The sequence below is a fragment of the Drosophila bipectinata genome, chromosome XR (genome assembly GCF_030179905.1).
Source record: "Drosophila bipectinata strain 14024-0381.07 chromosome XR, DbipHiC1v2, whole genome shotgun sequence".
Classification (NCBI taxonomy): Eukaryota; Metazoa; Arthropoda; class Insecta; order Diptera; family Drosophilidae; genus Drosophila; species Drosophila bipectinata.
Window position 1 is genome coordinate 10857570 of NC_091735.1, and position 21910 is coordinate 10879479.

The following is a 21910-nucleotide window of genomic DNA, read 5'->3' on the forward strand; positions in this document are numbered from 1 at the left end:
CTTCCTACCCGGCGTTGCTACAGAACGCGAACTTTGGTTCCTCTGCGCAGTTTTTTCCTCTGCGCAGCTTACTGCTGGGTGGTCTTATTATTGCGCAGCTTTTCGCGAAAGCCGCCTCTCCATCTGAATTGTGAGTTGTTAAATTGCTCATTTTAATGCCCAACTCAGGAGTTGTCCTCAGGTGTCGCTTTCTTGTTTTTTTGAAGGGGATGACTTTCGGGTTGTAAAGAAAGGTTGCAATTAGCTATTTCCCTGCTTTCCCGCAGAGATATCCCCCAGCCCTGTCAGTCGCCCCTTACAACAAACCAGAGCTTGTCCCGGTAGTATTCTAGGCTCCCGCTACCGTGCGGGACTTGTATAAGGGGTTAGGGGTCTAGGATTTTTGGGATGCTTAGTGGAAGTTTTCCTGGAAGTCGTCGTGGTTGGTGAGCTGTTTCTACCTGTATGAGGAAATAAAAGGAAATAAGGGCGCTTTTGGTAGCGCAGTGGTCCTGACTTGACCAAAAACAAACTTCCATCTTCGTTGCCTCACACTGTCAGGGCTGCATTAACCAACAGCTGGCAGTGCAGTGCACTTTTTGTGGGTGGCCACGCTCGTGTCTGTTCCTGAGAAAATATCTCGCGGAAGCCAAAAGAGCTGCAAAGAAAGTGACTGATAGAAAATGTTTTCTCTTCGACTTTTGCCTTTATTTTCCAAAAAGATTGGAAAATCTATTTCCAAGATTTTTTATCCAAAAAGCCACATTAATTGCAGTTTTCGTACGTATACAATTTTTCATGGTATATTAGCTTTTTATTATAGTTCTTCGCTTAGAATAAAAAATAAAGTACATTTGTAATATATGTTTTGGACAGATTAGTACTATGTTACGAAAAAAAATATTAGAACATTTTGAGAACCCCTATATAAGCGATCCGTCTTCCGTATTTAATACCAGTATTCATCCCAAGCTTATGTAGCTCATATATCTGCCACAATATTTTATTTAAAACCTGTTAATTTTTTTCTTCTAGAGTCTATTTTTTATAAAAAATTAATACACGCATTGTCGTCAAAACCTAACTGGCAGTTTATTTTTTCGCATTGAAACGCTTGGGATTTGATGTAAATAATACTTTGCATATATAAATTAAAACTAGAATGCCCTTTGTGGACATTCGATAAAATACCTTAAGTTTGAAAATAAAATCAATAAATTTGTCCCAAACCTCTAATATGGACGAAAATTGCGGTTTAATTAAACAGCGGTTACAAATAAGAAGATTTGAGATTACAAAACTAGAATATATTAATAGTTTTAGAAATAGTATAATCAGCTTAATGGATTATTATACTTTTTGCCAAAAAATGTGAATATTTTTTACAAAAGTCATGTGAATTAGGTGCCCTTTTCTGTATGGAACACAAATTTTAAACAGCATATACCGGCTATATATATTCAGATAAAATAAGAAAGCCAGTAAAATTTAGCTTAGAACAAAATGTATTACAGTTTCGGGAAAAGAATGCAATACCATTTGCAAATCGCGCTAATTCAATATCTAAAAAGTGTTATCATATTCTTAGTTACATGCGATATCAAGCCAAAGCTCAGTGAAGCATGGAAGAAGCGAATTCAAAAAGACAAGAGCCCTCCGATAAAAATATGCGCGGAATAAAATATAAGCCAGTCCAAGACCCTCCAATTAATAAATATCCCGACGCTGAAGTTTCTACTGCGATTCCTATCTATGAAAATATATCAGGCAATTTTAATTGGCACATTTATAAGTTATGTTAGGGATATTTAGGGATAGATGCCCGATACCAGACAAAGCAGACAGCCACAGCAGAAATCTCAACTTCCTGCTGGGGCTGACGGCAGGACCAGGTATGTCGAAAAATTCTAAAGTATATATTTATACCAATCCGGGAAAATTGTGTTTAGTGGAGGGTTAACTTATGCGATCCTACCACTTGGGCGGAGGCAAGGGCATTTCCTTCTCGGCGTGGTACAGGGTTCGGTGAGACTCCACATACTCACTCCTCATCTGAGTCTGGGCGAGCACATGTTCTCCTTGCCTCGGCGAGGTGACTTCCAATTGCGTAGGAGCACGTGCCTGTAAAGAAAAGGCTATATAATATATTTCTCTTAAAAGTATATGTGAGGAGACTATACCTGTAAAGCACGGCGGGCACGAGGAGTGCCCTCACGCGAGGACACCTCCAGGACGTCGGGGGCGGTCCAGTGCTCGGTGAACTCGCTGGCGGAACGTGCCAGAGAAGGGTGGCTGAGCGAGCGGTGGAAGGAGCGCCGGTCCTCATCATCATAGTACGGCATGGGGTAATAGGAGCTTGCATCGCTCACGTTGTCCGGATGGTCCACATTCGGACGGCCAAAATCCACAGTCACCTCTGACATAGAACGGAAGTCATTGTGATCGGTCTGGTAAGAAGTGCGTGAGCTGCGTCGCGAGCGCTGCAAATTGAAAGCTCCCTGGATGCCTGGTCCGGCTGTAAATCCCATACTTGGGTCGTTTCGAATGGTTCGCACACTGGAACCGCCATCGCTGTCGTATTCGTAGAGCGTGGGTAGAGAGCTTCGACGGGAGCGCGTGTCCCACGGTTGTGGCTGGGACTTTTTGCCGCGCCGCGGAGCTCTCATTTCCACATCGGGATCGTCGTCTCCGGGAGGGGCGAGAATGCGGATGATTACGTCCCAAGTCTGCGGCTCGAAAATGCGCTCGTATCGCGTATCTTGTCGAATGCGTTCGAAGTCCTCGCGAACCACCGCCTCTGTGAGCATTGTACGCAAGGACGACTGGGTTGTGATGATCTCCTTCCACTTCGCACGGTCATCGTAGCTGAGGTTCCGCACTGAACTAGCATCGTCAGTGTCCTCTACCAGCTCTGGCTCCTCTAATATGCGAATAAGAACGTCCCAGTTGGGTACATCCTTGTCTTGTGGCGGCACCTCGATCGGCTTCATGTTACCTACCAGCTCTGGACTAGTCAGTTTCACTTTGTTATCATAAATCTGAACTGGAGGCTCCATTTCCGGCACAGTCAGCTCGCTGCGCTCCATTTTAGGTGTAAGGGTCATTCCAGAGGCACTGGAGATGTCTGAAAAGTTCTCCCATTGCTGCTGCTCGCGCTCAGTAGGATACTTCCTCACACGGACATCGAATTTGGGGTCCACTGGTGGGGGCGGTAAAGGAGCCCTGGGTTTGTTCTTGTACTCAGTCACGCGTCGCTTGTGGCTCTCTATGTCTTCAATTGTCTTCTTCTCGGTGACCGTTCGCAAGTAGACGTCGTCCACGGTGTGAGAGGTAACTGGTGCCGCTACAGGACCAGCAGGCACGTACTCGTCCTCGTAGTAGTGCATCTGGTCAATGGCCACATCGGGTGCCTCAGAAGACATGTTGGTGACCTCGCTGGGTGCGGGACCATCGGTAAAGTCCGACCAAGTCTCCGGACGACCGTCGACCACTTCATGGTGTGTGCGTGTGTAAACAGAGAACTTAGGTTCGGCGACGACCAAAGGAGGTGCTTGTGGAGCAGGGTGCAATTCAGGCACATATGAGAACTGCGAGTGCATTGAATCAACTTGGGGTGGCAGTGAGTCCATGGTCAAAACACTCTCTCGATCCTCATAGGCCTCCATTATGGTTGACAGGTTGTTTCGATCCGGCAACATGGTTGCAACGCTCTCCGTATCCGAAGTAACTGGCGAGGGTGGAGGTGGCGACTTTTTAACACGCACCAGAACATCGAATTTGGGCGAAGCAGTGGCGACTGCCTCCAGAACTGGTGCGGCATACCGAGTGGTCGATGTCGTGGTAATCAAAGCGTTAGCAGCCGGCATTTCCTGGGCAGGTGCATAGTGGTCGCTGTAAATGCTGGAGGTCTCCTGGACAAAAGCACGATTCTCGAAGCTACCGGCTGAGCTAAAGGGCAGGGAACGGGTGTCGATCTCTTCAATCTCCGAATGAGACTCGCTGGGGTAGTCCGACGGGATGAGTGCCCCTTCGCTACCAGAAGAGCTGTACACCGCTTGCAAGGCAGCATGAGCGCGAGGAATTTTCACGCCCTCGAAGGCGCTGATATTGCCGAAGCTGCTGCCGCTTAGTTTGGTGATTTCGGAACCACTTCCCATGCTCATGGGCAAGCGACGCACTATGGGAATGGGTCGAGTGCGCAGGCAGTAGTAGGAGACAGCCAAACCCAGAAGCAGCAATGTAAGGAACATAATGGCGCAGATGATCATCAGGATCTGGATACTTTTAAGCGGAGGCTGTAGTACCGACCCGGTGGCAATGGGATTAAGGCTGTGGGTGAGATTTGGGTGAAAACAATAGATCTATTCCTAAAGATAATACCACATACATGGGCGCTGGGAGCGCTGGTGGCAGTGATGGCACTGGCGGGGGGTATCGGCACACGATCGTTATAATTTCATCTCCGTCCATCTCCAAGTTTGCATGAAAGCGCACGATAATATTGTTTGTAAACACACGGGTGGGGTTCTACGAAACTTGGAATTATGGATCAGGATGCTATGATGGAGGAAATTGATACTCACCTGAATAGTGCCGCACCCTTTTAGCGGCAGTTCGAGGCGATAGCTAAGGGCTCCTTTCCCGCTCACTCGACAAGCACTGCTGCGATCGTAGTCAGCCTGTATGATGCCATGAAACGCATCGTTGAACTTCAGATCAACCTGGGAAAACCCGTATGTTATTGTTGTGGTCGACGGAACGGAGAAGTGACTTACCTGCATGGAGCCGGCGGCACAGTTGAGAGCGGCCTTGGTGCGGTTGAGGAAAATGAGAGGGCTGATGTCGTCTAGCTTGGTCACCTGAAAAGGATGAAGACATGAAACAAATTGCTTATTGCTCGTGCGCTCCCAGATTCCCACCCACATTTATATTTCTACTGTGGCATTGTATCTTGTTCCCATCAGCCATTTGTATATTAACATATTATCTGAGCTACTCGGTTTCTTCACGGGTGCACTTCCGAATGCTTTCCGTGCTTTTTGTTACCCAGAGCCACAGAGATGTTACAATCCCATAAAAAATGTGTCCCACGGTATTGTTTAAACGCAACTAAAGCAAGATTTTGACATGAATAGCTACCTATTTCGTAGAGAAAAGCATTGCATGACCAGGGATTGTCTTTTGAGCTTCTCTAATGCTAGTACTTGTGAATTTTTAATAAAAAATAGGATAAAACCATTGAATACTGGAAGACCACAATATCCATATGAAGTACGTTGCATTATATACTCGTTTCATCTTTATGGATTTGCTTTACCTTGCCGTCCAGTGTGGCCTCCTCTGGCAAGCCATTAGAGGTATAGTTGCCGCTGTCACCATGCTGCACGTAATTGGACTGACCCATCGCCAGGCCACTGAAAATCAGCAGCAGGAACCCGGAAACCATGACCCGCTGGCCACTACCGGCCAAAAAAAGCTTCGAGTCCGTGTTCATTTCGCAACGTGGGGGGCTGTAATAGATGTGTAGATATTTTTACTTTTTATTTATTAACGTTATTTGTTTAACACTTAATGCAACTCACTATTTTTGATAATCTGAAAATTCGAATAAAGAATCATAAAGGCCCCTTTAACTAAACCAAAAAAAATTGCACCATGACATCATGGAATAGGATTTCATAACTTAATATACATATTAAGATATTTTGTCTATAACGAGGGTTGGGTCCCAATTCTTCCCTATATTGTTACTTTTCCCTATATTGTTTTAATTATAGAAACAGACGTTTGCATTGGCTTTGCCTAAGGTTGGAAGTGATCAATGCTGAAATGGTTCAGCTGCCGTTTCACCTGTGCGACTGCGTTATTCAGGTAATAGCAATACCAAACAGAGTTAAACTGATCCATTGGGCCTGCGAAATCGATTTTCTGCTGACATTGCAGCTGGTTTATTGGCCATATATATAGATGTATATAAAACAATTGTGAGAACAATGTTATGAGTACAAAATAAAAGTTTGTTTTGCTCTATTTTATTAAAGAAACAATTTTTTATCATAACATAACTATAGATAATCATAATTATAATTGAAAGGTATTATCATTTCGATCGGGTCATTTTCGATCGTTCAGTTGTATGACAGCTATAAGATATAGTCGGCTGATCCTTATGAAATTTGGAATGTCGTATTATTTTATCAAAAGTAGCTCTCATATAAAATTTGACTTTCTTACTCTAAAAACATCAAAGTTATACCATTTCCGATCAATCAGTTATATGGCAGCTATAGGATATAGTTGGCCGATCCGTTCCGACTTATATACTGCGTGCAAAGGAATGAAGGGTGTGTGCAAAGTTTCAAGACGATAGCTTCAAAACTGAGAGACTAGTTCGCGTAGAAACGGACAGACAGACGGACAGACGGACATGCTCATATCAACTCATGAGGTGATCCTGATCAAGAATATATATAATATAATATTTAATAGAAAGAATATTCGAGAAATTCGGTTTATCCGTATAATAAATATATATTATTATTCATATTCGCTAAAAACTGTGTAAGTTATTTGATTTGTAACTATATAATAGCTTTCCTATAACTTAACAAAAATAAATTGATAAAAAGAGGATCAATATTTTTGTTTATTTTTTTTTTTTTTTTTTTTTTTTTACGTTATATTTTGTAGAAATTATTAATGGCTATCTGGCAAAAACCTGACATCTGAACAAAATAGCTCCAAGGCTATGAAAACAGATCTCTCTCTACCCAATGACTATTACAACTGTCGTCATCTGCCCTGTAAGGTTTATTGATAAATACATTTCAAATAAAACGGGTATTGCAAATTTATTAAATAATTGCGCATGTATCCATCCGAATCCAGGTATGGATGCATTTTCCAAAGTCGTCTTTGCATAAGCAATCCAAATCCACAATCAAACTTCGGCAGTATCGATTTTCGCAGATCAATTAAGTCGAGACTCCTACGTATGTTTGCCATATTTGTCAGACGATCGCCTTGAAACGAATCCCCCGGATTTACTGTTTGGCGACTACACAAAGCCAACTCAACTTAAGCAAAAGCCAAGTCACCAGTGAAGGCTTTGCTGGCTTTGTGGTTAAAATTCTGCTCGACCTAAGTTTACCATTTTTCGACAAACAAGTTTTTGCCAAGCCAACGCCAACGGCAGATACATTACCTACACAGCTTAAGATACAGATACAGGCACAGATACAAATACATATACAGATGGTGATGCAAAATCACAACGCACGTAGGAAAGCCGTTTAGACACGGCCGCGAAAAGGTAACTGGCAGCTGAGCTCGCTTAAGAATTCTGGCTTTTATTCAATTTTTATACATATGTACATATAGAAGCCCATTTGCGGTATCAGTCTTATGAGTCACGTATCAGGCTAACATAAGGTTTGTTGGCGAAAAATTTCCATCAACGCCAAATGAAAAAAATTAGTTTCTTTTGATTAAAACTTAGTCTACTCATAGTCACTTAACAATAATCATAGTCTAATAATAAATACATATGAAGCAAAAAACATTTATCTAAAGTCAAATTGAATCTGACTACCATTGTTTATATATTGTTTTCTGAATCTGAAGCTAGCGGATTGGAACATCACCTACACCCTTTCTTTTATTTTAGATTATTTTATCACAAGTATTGTAAAATATAATGATGATTTTAAACTAACATTTAATAGTTTTATTCTAAAGAGTCTAATTCTAATTCGATAAAATTCTAAAGAGTCTGGAATACATCAAATGCAGATTTGGTTCCTCAGTTAAAAAAAAATCGTACCAAGTCCTAACCAATATATTGAACTAATAGTTTATGGTTATGTCAACGGTTTACATCAAGAGTTTAAAACAAGACTTATTTCAAAGGAAAACGTTTTTTGTCTGAGTAATATGGCTGTTTTAATCGTTATCAGATATATTTGATTAGCTTGTATGTTGTACTATTTTTGATTGACTTTTACTTAAAAAAATTTTAAGAATTTTTTTAAATTCAAAACATGTTAAATAACTATTTTTGTAAGAATATTTATTAAGCTATATTCTTATTTTTATATATATACCCTTGCAGAGGGTATTATAATTTTGGTCAAAGGTGTGCAACGCAGTGAAGGAGACATTTCCGACCCTACAAAGTATATATATTCTTGATCAGGATCACCTCCTGAGTTGATATAAGCATGTCCGTCTGTCTGTTTCTACGCAAACTAGTCTCTCAGTTTTAAGGCTATCGCCTTGAAACTTTGCACACTTTCCTTCTTTCCTTTGCACGCAGTATATAAGTCGGAACGGCCCGGATTGGTCGACTATATCCTATAGCTGCCATATAACTGATTGATCGGAAATGGTATAACTTTGGTGTTTTTAAAGTTAGAGAGCTAAAATTTTACAAGAAAGCTATTTTTGGCAAAATAATACGACATGCCAAATTTCATTAGGATCCGAATCCTATAGCTGCCATATAACTGAACGATCGAAAATGACCCAACATCGTGTTTTTGAAGATAGAAACTTAGATAGCTGAAACTTAGTACATATTCAATTTTTGGTCAGTTGATCCAACCTACAAATTTTCATTAGGATCGGCCGACTGTATCCTATAGATGCCATATAACTGAACGATCGGAAATGGTATTTGGTAGAAATACCAACTTTGGTATTTTTGAAGATAAAAGCTTGGGACTTTTTTTTAGATATTTCATTATAATTAATTGGTTTTATTATGATATTCTCATAAGGATCGGCCGACTATATCCGATGTTTGCGATATATATCCGGTTTTAACTGCAAGGGTATATCAACTTCGGCTCCGCCCGAAGTTAGCTTTCCTTTCTTTTTTTATTTGAGTTTGGGAAGTCATTTTGGATTATTTAAGATTAAAAATCTTGTTTTTTCAATATTTTTCTTTTGGAGCGCGACTACTTTTACATAAGAAATAACAGCTAAAATAATAATAATAAAAATTTATTGATCATTACAGAAGGTTATAAGTATTATAATCGGAATGCAAAAAGCCAGATGGCAAAGCCTTGTTTATACGCATATGGCACATGAACCCATTAATATGGTTTGTAATTCCTGAAGTATAGAAAAAATATTCAAGTTTTTTTCATATTTCATTAAGGGACACCTCATCAGTTCGTGGTTGGCTGTCGAATTAATCCATAATTCTGCCAATAAAACTAAAAAAAAGATTCCATATCGAAAGCTTTATAGATATTTTAATGTGTAATCCTTTTACACTTTAGATAAAATCAAAATTTGAGCCGGCATTATCTTTTGCGGGAAAAACAAACACCATTCGAGTTGTAAGAGTAACATGGGCCATGCCAATTAACGCAAGAGTATAAAATATTTGGCTTTATTTAAGAGAGCTCGTCTCACAGGTTATGTCTATATAAATTCCTAAATGTACATTAATACCTACAAACATATGTACATACATAGATGCATGTATATATTCGAGTAATTGCCCACACAGACCCACACAACAAAGTTTGTTTTCAGTAGATGAGCATGTGTTGTCGCTCAGCTTGGTTGAAGCAAAACTGGTATTTTACCTTGTTGCTCATTTTTTTCGCTTCCCCGAACGACCGGACCACTGAGCGAGCGACCTCCGCCCACTCCCGTCGCGTCTCAATGCCCACCACTTCACTTGAAACCACACCACTCCATTCCGGAGAGCTAAGCTTTGTGAAGTGATTACGCGATGCCAATGCATCTATTAGTTGACGAAAAAGAGCCCTCTTTGTGACTCACACACAGACATTGCCAGCTCTAGTGCGCAGGTTACGAGAACTCGGGCTACGCATGCGCTGAAAAGCGGTTTTAATCGCTTTTTTTTTTTTTGGGAAGCTGGTGTGCGTCAGCTAGAAAGAGGCGGAGCGACATTCCACCTCGACAGCCAACGCCTTTACTACTTTATCCACTTGTATCTGCTCTATAGGAAGCTTATTAACTAAATAGAATAAGCTCTGAGACCGTAAATTCTATACGAACACCGTCTCATAATATATTGGGATATTTAAAGAGGAAATAACCCAATATTTTTTAAATAACCCAAGAGTTAAAGACAATATCCCGCTTCAAAGTTTTGCATACTTACATATAATCCCGTAATTCCATATCTACACATTAAATACCTTTATATTAAAATGAAGATTTTTTTTCGTCATTTAGAACGACTTTTGACATTTATCAATCTTATCTTAAAAATCGAATGGAAAAGTACAAAAACGTAGAAAATTAGGGTATATTCATTTGTATATATATACTATATCTGTATTATACAAACATGTAAATATTACATATTGGAAAATAAAACCATTTTCACTTTTTATACCCTTGCAGAGGGTATTATAATTTTGTCCAAAAGTGTGCAACGCAGTGAAGGAGACATCTCCGACCCTATAAAGTATATATATTCTTGATCAGGATCACCTGCTGAGTTGATATGAGCATGTCCGTCTGTCCGTCTGTCTGTCTGTCTGTTTCTACGCGAACTAGTCTCTCATTTTTAAAGCTATCGACTTGAAACTTTGCACACACCCTTCTTTCCTTTGCACGCAGTATATAAGTCGGACCGGAATCGGCCGACTATATCCTATAGCTGCCATATATGTTTGATCTGATTGAACTGATTGATCGGAAATGGTATAACTTCGGTGTTTTCAAATTTGACAAATTTCAAATTCAAATTTGAGTTCAAATTTGACATGAGCGCTATTTTTGGCAAAATAATACGACATGCCAAAATGTGTTATTGATATATTTGAATACATTTTATAAAATATATATTTTATATATTTTATACATGTACAGCCGATGATTAGGAGACTTAAATCTAAACTCAATTACATGGAAACATCTACTCACTTAAGGAAACTAAAGTCATTTGAGAAATATAAAATATTTAGATATACAGCTGTAGACAATTTAAATATTTCCGATATTATTAAATTCTGTGTTCAATTTATTAAATTTTCAACAATAGTGGTTTTGGGAATAATTTTTAATAGATATACATATGTATGTAAGTTACATATATATGTATGTAAGTTAAATATGTATATACATGATGATATTTGGTATGATATTTAGTGCTATTATTTTCTAAACCACCATGAAACCAGTAATGCTTGTGTGTTTTTGAAGCCGGATTGCACCCTCTGAAAACATCTACATCTTTTTTTAATAATATCAGGTCAATGGGGTATTAAATTATGACCTAATACTTTGCAAGGTATTGTTATTATCAGCAGAAACTTTCAATAAAATTGGAAATGTACATACAGTCAGCACAGAAATTATTCGGACACCCGTTAACATACATTTTTTTAAATTAATAATTCGAAAGCAAAAGTAAAGCATAGCATAAAAAACGCACGTATTTTTCTAGATCGAAGTATTTCTAAGTAAATTTCCAAAAAAAAAACGCCGATTACCTTTGTATTCACAAAGAAAACAGATAATCTTGAAGACGTACGAATAATTTTTTTGCCGAATTTTAAGCTCTTGTTTTGCTTTTCTTTTTTTATTTATATACACAACAAAAATAATTAAATTTTTATTTAATAATATGTTATTAATAATTAGTTTTTAACAGAAAAAAATAAAAACAGTGCCAAAAATTTCATTTTTTCCCAGAAATAAGCCTTTATATAAGTATATTTCGGTGTCCGAATAATTTCTTTGCTGACTGTATGTCACATCAAAATTCATCAAAAAATTTTTAAAATCCAAGATAAATATAGTGACTATGCATTTGAGCATTAATTAGGTAACTTTGTGGTAATTTATTTTTGAGTGCATAAAGGCCAACCCAAAAAACGCGGCCACCAAAAAATGATGAGATCACTCTGGGATCAGACTTATTGAGACACTCGGCGCAACTTAAACTTCCTCGAAATCAATCGAATGCCACTTTCTCAGGCAAGAATCAGATCATTATTGCCTGATGTCGCGAGAAAGCGATTCTATTGTGTGGGACCATCTATTCTCTTACAGAGGGTCGGCAGTCGGATCTATTGAAGATACACCTCCCCTCGGAAACAAGTCATCAAGAAACAAGTCATCAGTATTTATACCACGTAGAATGTATGTCTCAGAGTATTTCAGAAGTCTTGCGAATTCCAGGAAGATAAATTCGATCTTTGGCGATGATTAATGGTATCCAAAAACGTTAAAAAGCTGGAAGTGCCACATGCAAGCTAATTAGATTCATCACGTTGTTTAGTTTTCTTTCGTCACTACTTTATTATTTTATATTTTGTAGCACACAAAAAAAAAACAGTTTAAATAGCAAACAAAAACAACATCCATTTATGAAGGTTGCTCCACTTTTCGTCGATAAATACGCTATGGGGCAATAACAACAAAACAAAAACTTAAAAAAAGTAAGACTTATCTTAAAAAGCCTTAATTCTTGTGAGGTTCTTTTGGTTCAAATTCTCAAAATCCGAGTTGAAAGTATTCCACAGTTATTGTAAAAAAAAACCATTAAAATATACATATGCATTTATGCTAAAACGTAAATAATCTTTTATACTCTTTTTAAAGTCCCACTCCGATGTTTTTTGTATTTAGTTGAAGATGTAATTTTCCGAATATTTACGAAACTTTACTGGACTCGCGTTGCCAACACTCTGTGCCCGGGCGCGTTTTTGAGTATTACCAGCTATCGACTGAGGAGACGACCCCGATGTTGCTAGCCTCAGACCTGGCTTGGCCAAGTCCCCCGATCCCACCGACCTGGCAACACAGCTTTTGGCCAAGTCCCAGCTGAGTACATGCACTTATCAAGCCACTCTCTCCGCTGGATAAATCGCTCTCGCGATGCAGAGTTGTCGAGCTGGCCATTTCTGTTATGAATTATCTAATTTTAACAATAACACACTAACGTAAATCTAATATTTGCATTATTTCGGTGTTATTAATGACATAATATTACATATGTTTATATAGTAAACTTTACGTACCTCATAATCCTCAACTCCTTGATATATACTTATTATACTTCTTGATATCAATGTATTTATACGTAGTGTATACAGTATAAAGTGCGGTATTCTGAATTAGTTTGAATAATAATATGTTGGAAAAAAAATGTTAATTTAAAAAGTGAAAAATATAAAATGTATTTGTTTATGAACCGAGATTAATTTTCCCAATTCGTACAAGTCAAGGTTATTTTGGTTACAAATGTTCGTAGATATGTTTTGTGTTGGGCTTATATCTTATTTTTATGAAATAATCGCGGACATTAATAATCCCGAAAACTATTATTATACTAAAGATTTATTAATAGTGTGTCCTACTAATGTTTTTAGTTCTATAGGAGCTTAGGAATCGCCCACAAGTGTAAATGCAATAAAAACTCAAAATTGCGACTTGAAGGTCAGTGAGAAATAATTTGCAAAAAACCGCAATGTAGTTGAACAAAATTATGTAAATTAAAAGGCCAACAAGTTAGAAAAAAAATAGAAGCATTTATAAAAATTTGGTGGAAGTAAAATTTTTAACATAAAGAGGGTGGCAACTCAGCTCCCATTTCCATCATCCCAACCCCTTCTTTGTATATCTATATTATTTCTGGGTTCTCGCTCTTTATTTTGTGCCCCTCTCTTATTCTCTTTATCCATCCCCATGATGCAGGCCCAGCGATGCGCGACGAATTCACTAAGGCGGAGAACAGGCGGTGGCTTAAGCCGCGCTGACCCTCAAGTATGTACGTAGAAGCATGTACATATTTATGTATATATATATATGTATATGCATGTATGTATATGTAATCGTGCATATGGTTTAAGCCAAGTTAAGCGAAGAGAAGAACAAGCCGCACGATCGGTATCTGCCACCTCTCGCACTGTTGGCAAACCTGTTATGTGGGTTGTTGCTTGCTTAATTGTTTTTGGGCAAGCTTGTATTTTTTTAGCCAAGTCAAAAGAGCAGGAGAGCAGAAAGCTGGGAAGAGCTTACATAAATCATTTAAACAAGAGGTTGACCCTTGGCCGAAAGAGATTTTTGCACAGCCTTGCACAGGGCATCGTGATTTGGCCCAAAATTGTGAAGCTCAGCTAAGGACACACTTAAACTTTGTCACTTTCAATAATATGTATACATGTACATGTATGTATGTATGTATACATATATAAAGTATACTTTCAACCATCCGCCCGCTATTCCTAATAAATCACGTACATATACATACATTTTATTTTTATTTATAAACATACATTTTATTTATTCGGAAGCTATAAATTAAGAAAATTTTTGCTCGAATGTTTCGTTCAAACTTTGTGAAATAATTCTATTCCAAGTGAAAACCTTAAAGTGGAATTGTCATAAGAACATTATTAGATGGCGCCCGAAAAAAAACTCGACCTGTTTAAACTTTAAAGGAACGAAAACAATTATAATTTTCAATTACTTTGTTTTTAGTTATTTCCTAACACCGTTATTAAATGAAAACCGTAATAAAAACAACAAAAAGTAAAATGGGAGTCTTTCTAGCTTATTACATCTTGATTTTAGAAGTCGAGTCTGAAGTTTGTGGAAAAATTGTGGCCGTCGATTATAAATACATAGTTTTTACCTCATTATTTCCATTCAACCATAAGACTTAGGAAAATATTATAGAAGTCTTTGAGAAATTAAAAAAAAAACAAGAAAGCAAAGCTAACTTCGGGCGGAGCCGAAGTTGATATACCCTTGCAGTTAAAACCGTATAAATATCGCAAACATCGGATATAGTTTGCCGATCCTTATGATTACATCATAATAAAACCAATTTATTACAATAAAAAATCTAAAAAAAAGTTCCAAGCTTCTATCTTCAAAAATACGAAAGTTGATATTTCTACCAAGTACCATTTACGATCGTTCAGTTATATGGCAGCTATAGGATATAGTTGGCCGATCCTAATGAAATTTGGTAGGTTGGATCAACTGGCCAAAAATAGAATCTGTATTAAGCTTTCTATCTTCAAAAACACGAAAGTTGGGTCTTTTCCGATCGTTCAGTTATATGGCAGCTATAAGATATAGTCGGCCGATCCTTTTGAAATTTGGCATGTCGTAATGTTTTGCCAAAAATAGCTCTAGTGTCAAATTTAAACTCTCTAACTCTAAAAACACCAAAGTTATACCTTTTCCGATCAATCAGTTATATGGCAGCTATAGGATATAGTCGGCCGATCCGGGCCGTTCCGACTTATATACTGTGTGCAAAGGGAAGAAGGGTGTGTGCAAAGTTTCAAGTCGATAGCTTCAAAACTGAGAGACTAGTTTGCGTAGAAACAGACAGACGGACAGACGGTCAGACGGACAGACGGACAGACGGACATGCTCATATCAACTCAGGAGGTGATCCTGATCAAGAATATATATACTTTATAGGGTCGGAAATGTCTCCTTCACTGCGTTGCACACTTTTGGACAAAATTATAATACCCTCTGCAAGGGTATAAAAAAACAAATTGTAATAGTAGATATAGGATATAATTGATATATGTACATACGTGTGTATTTGTACATGTAAAATGTACATACATAAATAAAGAGTTAAATAATCGAAATCGATTTTCCTGCCGAATTTTCTTATAGAGTCATGTGTAGTAATGCTGATCATGAATTTATATACCTTGGGGTCCATTTTACCGCGTTGCACACTATAAGTAGATATAATTTTTATATCTACCTATTTAATGTGTCTAAATCGTATAATATTATCTAATGTACCTAATGTATAATATTGAAAACTGCTGCATTGTGTTTTAAAATTCATAACTACCTCCAAAAGTTTGAATTTAAATCGATTTAGACTCCAAAACTTCACGGAGCTTTCATTTTTGCTTGAATAGCGTTTTTTTTTATATACGTAGAACTTAACCCTTGTGAGCTCCATCTGTATGTAAAGTGATGTGAGATGTGGCGCCATTTGTTGAATGGGATGCAACCGATATGTTTATTATTAAAGTTTTAAAATTATGTTTGAACACGTTAGTGGAGAAATTTAATTCATGGCAATATTTTTTTAAAGCTCTCGACATGAAACTTTGCACACACCCTTCTTTCCTTTGCACGCAGTATATAAGTCAGAACGACCGGGATCGGCCGACTATATCCTATAGCTGTCATATAACTGATTGATCGGAAATGGAATAACTTTGACATGAGAGCTATTTTTGGCAAAACATTACGACATACCAAATTTTATAAGGATCGGCCGACTATATCCTATAGCTGCCATTTAACTGAACGATCGGAAATGACCCAACTTTCGTGTTTTTTTCGTGAAGATAGAAAGCTGGAACTTTCTACAGATTATATTTTTGGTCAGTTAATCCGACCTACCAAATTTTATAACGACCGGCTGACTATATCTTATAGCTGCCATTTAACTGAACGATCGGAAATGGGTTTTGGTAGATATATCAACTTTGGTATTTTTGAAGATAGAAGTTTTGGACTTTTTTTTAGATTTTATATTATAATAAATTTGGTTATATTATCATATTCTCATAAGGATCGGCCAACTATATCCGATTTTTGCGATATATATCCGGTTTTAGCTGCAAGGGTATATAAACTTCGGCTCCCCCCAAAGTTAGCTTTTCTTTCTTGTTTTTTTTTAATTTTTTATACAAATTAAGCAAAAAAGCATGAGATAAGTCTTACAAAATAGGCTAGTTTACTATAAAAGCCATTGAGAATCGATATAGTGCTTAAGATTACAGAGATCGGTCTTTCACTAATCTTACAGAAAACAGATTCACAATAAAGGTTTCGATGTTTCCTCCTTAAAATATGAATTTCTTCAAAAGCGCATAAAAGTGCACTTTCTAATTTCACTCATATGAATAAAATCAAAATCAATTTATTTTAAAAATTTTTATTTTGTTCATTAATCTTTCACTTTTATCGTTTTTAAAACAGCACTCAAAAACTAAAATTGCAAGCTCAAGTATGTAAGCGTCAACATCAACAATGTTTTCAACAGCACTAAAAGTGCACTGATCTAAAGCAGTGGTCGGCAGGGCCCTATTCCAGGGGCAAAGGAAATTTCTCTGCCCGAGCTCTGCAGTACATACAGTTTAACTAAAATTTGATTTCATAACTTATATGTAATATATATAATATAATAAACAATATATGACGGCTTATGGCTTGCCAGGTTCTCACGAACTCTTAGAACGTAAGCATTCCCACCCTCGCAAGCTTGAGTAAGATATAAACAAATTTCCCCTATCTGACCGCCAACTGCAAAAACAATAAACATCCAAATTGATCACGCCACCGAGGCTCCCCGTTTTGGGAGAGTCGGAATGAGGACGAAGAAAATGAATGTATTAGCTTATAACTCCAACATTTAATAAAGTTACGTTTCTTATATCGCAACTGGTACTGTGTTGTTAATTTACACAGTATAAATGTACGAAACGTCATTCTCGCAGCCTACTTTCTGCTGTTCGTTACTAATCCTTATGCATTAAAATCATATCAATGTATTGATCAGTGCCGACCACTGATCTAAAGTTTTTATTTATATTTTTTTATACTTTTTTTTAAATAATTTCTTTTTAATTACATTTGTTCTTTGATAAAAAAAGTATAAATGGCACGATTTATTTATAAGAAGTAATAAATTTTTAAATATACATTAGCTAAGCCGGGTAAGCTTTGGAAACCTGCCAAAGTGATTTTAAAATAATATTTGCTACTTGGAAGGGTGACAAAAAAAGCGGTAGCACAAACTACGCAATGCGGGATAATAAGGGATGTAAAAGGCATTTCAACAAAAATTACTCATACATAGTGAGTGAATCATGGCAGATGCATATGTTTCAATATATCAAAAACCATAAAAAAGGTCCTTTTTCTATTCCATCCTTTTACTTCCTGATGCTCTTATTTTTAACCTCTGACATTCGCATCTAATACATCTCATTTTCATGCACCACATTTTCTTTAAGCCTCTAATTTTGTACATTTTAAAAACCACTGCCATATTATATATTATAATTAATTTTAACCGTCAAAATATTGGAAACACTGGGTAAACCCATAAGTATGATTTTTGATTTGTAAAGTAGTAAAATAGTAAAGTAATATAAGGAACGAAAACAAATGCAAAGCAATATATAAAGATTAAAAAAAATTCATTCTATCAGACTCATTTCAGGTGATCTTGCAATAGATAGTATGGGAGACATCGGCTGGCATGTAGAAAATGAGCCACCCTTCTCGTTAATATGCCTATACCTATGCGTAAAATGCATATTCGAAACTATTTTAAATCACTAAGGACTTCTTCCAGGCTTACCGAGCTTAGCCCTTTTAAGCAAATAGGGAGACCAAGATTGACTCGGTAATGAGAGTTCCCTTAGTGAAGATAACAAAATTGGTTTTGATGGGTGTCTGGAGGATACCGGCTCTGCTACCAATCGTCGTCGACGTCATTGGAGATATGAAGTAGAAAGGAAGTCTGGAAACCCTGTAGCTTGCGTCGGCAGTTCCTACTCAGCGGATTGTTGCGCAAGTCTACGGAAACCAAACTGTCACTAGCTATACCATCGTCGGTGTCGATCTCTGCATGGAAAAGAATTGTTAAATTACTAAAATGCACACGAACTAGCGACTCCTACCCAGGATGGCGTTATTCTTGGCATCCAGACTAGTAAGGCTCGGCAGCTTCCAAACCACCTGCGGCAAAACAATAAACGAGTTGTGGGATATGTTGAGCCTAGCTAGTGCGCTCAGGCTGGCAAATTCATCCGGTAATCTCGTCAGCTTATTTTCTGAGAGGTTGAGATCTGGACATATAATTTAAAATTAATAGATCACACTGACTTTGGATACAAAGAAACCAACCTGTGATGGCGCTAAACTTCATAGAGAACTTGGGCATGACACTCTTGAGAACATTGCCACTCAGGTCGCAGGTTTTTAATTGTGTATTTCTCATCAGGTGGTACACTGCATCTGGTATTTGCACTAGCTCGCATTTGGACAAATCTGGATTGAAATCGGAAAATACAATTTTTTTAAGCCACTAATTCAACTAAAATACTTTTTTTATAATATACATACATACATACATATGTCAGAATTAATTTAGTGTAATTTCTCATACGCATAAATTGAAAAATATAGGATTTCTATGTTGAACATAAGAGACATTTCTCCTGGTCAATAAATTCGAATATTTTTGTAGTACTTGACTTTTAGTTTGGTGAAATAAATCCCAAAAAATTGAAGTAAAAAAAAAAAATATTTTTAAAATTAAGCTTTAAGTTTTCTGAATTTTACCTTAACATTATAAGTTAGTTTAACCAAGCCAAATCTTAAGTATGTGCACCTAATTTTGTTTTTAAGTACACCGTGTAGTCACTATTACGAGGTGAAAAATCATATATGTATTTCTGCGAAAATGTACAATACCATACATGTACATATGTATAAATATACTATACATATAAATGTATTTTTTATATACATATATAGTATGTATGTAAATATGTTCAAACGTTTCGATTAACAATTTCCATTTTTTTTTACTATGGAAATAAAAGCAACTTGATACATATTACATATTTGTTTAATTATTTTGGTTCTATGTGTAATATTTACCCAAGTTGCCCTCTTCTGCAGCATTTTCGCACCTCTGAATAACCTTTACCACCAAGTGCGCCATCGAGTTTCTCTAATCCTAAATTTCGCACAGCTGATCGCAAAAGATTTTGCCAACCTCCTCTTCCTAACACATCTAACAGTTGGTCAACACTAGGGTTGCTGACAATATATGAAAATATCTACATACATATACATCGATATTCAAAACTGAGCACGTAACCAAACCGGACTATACATCAGTATGTATTTCCAAAATTTCTCAACAAAGGGAGAACAAGGTTTCACCTCACACGCCGTTTATGCAGTGCCAAAACCCGAATTGTTTAAAAATTTTTCGAAGTCCATTAAATCATTTTTTTTTCAAACTGTAATTGTTGCTATTTAGGTTCGTCGATATTTGTGATAAAAAAAATCACAATCTTTTTAGCATAAACCATTTTAGCATCGGTCACAGTTGCGGTAATAAAATCATTTTTTTTTAAATAAAAATTTAAATACTACATATCCATGTCGGTAATAAAATAATTTTTTTTTAATAAAAATTTAAATGATACATATCCATTATAATATCACTGTCATAATATATGTTATAGTTTCCTTTAATAAGTCCCTATTCTTTTTATAAATTATAGTCTACAACTAAAAACAATACATTTTTCGATAGCTTTTCTTGTAATCGATAAATAAATATAGAGTGCGCGAAATTAAAACTTTTCTTTTCGATTTGAAAAAGTACCATGAATAAACAAATATGAATATGTTATACATACATAGATTGAAGAGCACAGATTCACAGATACAATTTTTCAGCGTTAAAAACTCGGAAATTTTGTGTGACGCAATAACTTATATATTTTTTTTTGTTGAACATTGTCGAAATAAATACGTAAATAACTGTTTCTCAAATTGGTTACAACTTATATAAAATAAAATGATCTCGCTGTTTGGCAATATGTGATATATAAACTTGAAATCATGAAAGTTATCTTTCTTTGTTCGAATTGAAAGCGACGCACTGGCAATGCAATTCCGCGACGCATTATGAATGAGGGGGTGGTCAACAGAGAAAGAGAGAGAAAGCGAGGCGTGGGGTGGCGGATAATCAAATCATAGGGCAGTACGCAATAGCCAAAATGGGTTCTTCCCATACTACGTACTACGACTTGGCTATGAGATTTGTTTGAGAAACTGATTCGTTGGCAATGATGGGGTGATGGAATGCTTACCCAAATTGTGGTTTTCCTTAGCGTCCTCGCATCTCTGTACCACACGGATGACCCCTTGACCTGCTATAGGGGGAAAGGTGTATGTGCCGCCGATACGGGCAATGTGCGCCGGAATGGGCCGGTCGTTTGTGTTTCCCTCATCTGTGTCGGACCTGGCACCGTCTGGCCCCCCGGAGCTGGCGTTGTTTCTGTTACCATTATTATCATTGGGATCGTTGTTGCCGCCGCCACTGTCGCCGTTTGTGTTAGGCGGGATGTTTGTGATATCATTGCCAAAAGGCCGCATTTCTGATTTCTTGGTTTTCTTTCCGCGCACTGCTTTTCCAGATTCAAATTAACCACGGAGCTCACTGATAGAATCACTCAAAAAAATATCGATAACTATTGCTTGCGTAAGCCTTTCCAGTTAAGTTCGAACTACGGTATAATATTTTCCGTTACTCCACAACCAACTGATCGTGGCTCTCCTGCGGATTGTAATATTAAAAATGCTTTTTACTTTCGGTTTTTATAGCACGGAAGAAGAAAGAAAAACTGCGCATAACAAAACAAATGAAAAATAAAATGGCACGAAAAACAAAAATATAATACACAAATTGGCAGTACGCGCGAAATGCCAGAAGACCGATACTCTACTCTATGTTTAGCTTGAATATTGATAGTTTTAAATAAATCTAAGTTTAATGACTTCTTTTTAAATTGAGACTTTTATAAATGGAGAATATACGGCGGATAGAGTTTATATTGCAATAAAAAAATTCACTTAGGTGAAAAAATTGTATGAAAAGTGATAACAATTTTTTAGTTTTTATTCGGGACGATTAACTCGATTTGAAAACCAATTATTGAATACCGTTTTTTTATATTTCATACTATCCTCAGTAATAAGACAGAATAAGTATGAATAAGTGACATGTTATAAAAAAAATTTTTAAATAAATATATTAAAGTATCAAATCGTTGACTTCTATTTCAAAAATCACCGTAGTTTCTACTATGTACAAAAGCTTTTTGATAAGAACGGCAAGGATTGC

General features: G+C 36.9%; 2 protein-coding genes across 8 annotated transcripts; both read right to left on the bottom strand.

Annotated features, from left to right (window-relative positions):
* Positions 1-768: 768 nt before the first annotated feature.
* pot (papillote) lies at positions 769-13015 on the bottom strand. 5 transcript variants are annotated; one of them, XM_017231910.3, is made up of 7 exons: positions 12996-13015; positions 5297-5489; positions 4755-4838; positions 4563-4700; positions 4367-4506; positions 2160-4308; positions 769-2100 (listed from the first exon to the last, which is right to left on the bottom strand). In XM_017231910.3, the coding sequence occupies exons 1-7, from the start codon at positions 12998-13000 to the stop codon at positions 1951-1953; spliced, it is 2859 nt and encodes a 952-aa protein (XP_017087399.2). In that variant the 5' UTR covers positions 13001-13015; the 3' UTR covers positions 769-1950. The 5 variants fall into 5 exon arrangements, with proteins under 5 accessions (XP_017087399.2, XP_017087397.2, XP_017087400.2 ...); XM_017231908.3 differs by lacking the exon at positions 12996-13015 and adding an exon at positions 12692-12891; XM_017231911.3 differs by lacking the exon at positions 12996-13015 and adding an exon at positions 12566-12737.
* Positions 13016-17514: 4499 nt separating this feature from the next.
* Sclp (leucine rich repeat containing protein 20 sclp) lies at positions 17515-21387 on the bottom strand. 3 transcript variants are annotated; one of them, XM_017231902.3, is made up of 4 exons: positions 20877-21387; positions 18889-19032; positions 18663-18830; positions 17515-18606 (listed from the first exon to the last, which is right to left on the bottom strand). In XM_017231902.3, the coding sequence occupies exons 1-4, from the start codon at positions 21160-21162 to the stop codon at positions 18455-18457; spliced, it is 750 nt and encodes a 249-aa protein (XP_017087391.2). In that variant the 5' UTR covers positions 21163-21387; the 3' UTR covers positions 17515-18454. The 3 variants fall into 3 exon arrangements, with proteins under 3 accessions (XP_017087391.2, XP_017087392.2, XP_017087393.2); XM_017231903.3 differs by lacking the exon at positions 20877-21387 and adding an exon at positions 19648-19814; XM_017231904.3 differs by lacking the exon at positions 20877-21387 and adding an exon at positions 19680-19802.
* Between the last annotated feature and the right edge of the window lie 523 nt (positions 21388-21910).

Excerpts from the sequence above, each read along its gene's own strand:
- pot (XM_017231908.3), bottom strand. The coding sequence starts at position 12,876 with ATGGCCAGCTCGACAACTCTGCATCGCGAGAGCGATTTATCCAGCGGA. Across the intron at positions 5,490-12,691 it reads GTCTCCTCAGTCGATAGCTG|CCCCCCACGTTGCGAAATGA; the intron begins GTAATACTCAAA and ends CATCTATTACAG. Across the intron at positions 4,839-5,296 it reads AGGCCACACTGGACGGCAAG|GTGACCAAGCTAGACGACAT; the intron begins GTAAAGCAAATC and ends CATCCTTTTCAG.
- Sclp (XM_017231902.3), bottom strand. The coding sequence starts at position 21,162 with ATGCGGCCTTTTGGCAATGATATCACAAACATCCCGCCTAACACAAAC. Across the intron at positions 19,033-20,876 it reads TAAGGAAAACCACAATTTGG|ATTTGTCCAAATGCGAGCTA; the intron begins GTAAGCATTCCA and ends ATTTCAATCCAG. Across the intron at positions 18,607-18,662 it reads CAAGAATAACGCCATCCTGG|AGATCGACACCGACGATGGT; the intron begins GTAGGAGTCGCT and ends TTTTCCATGCAG.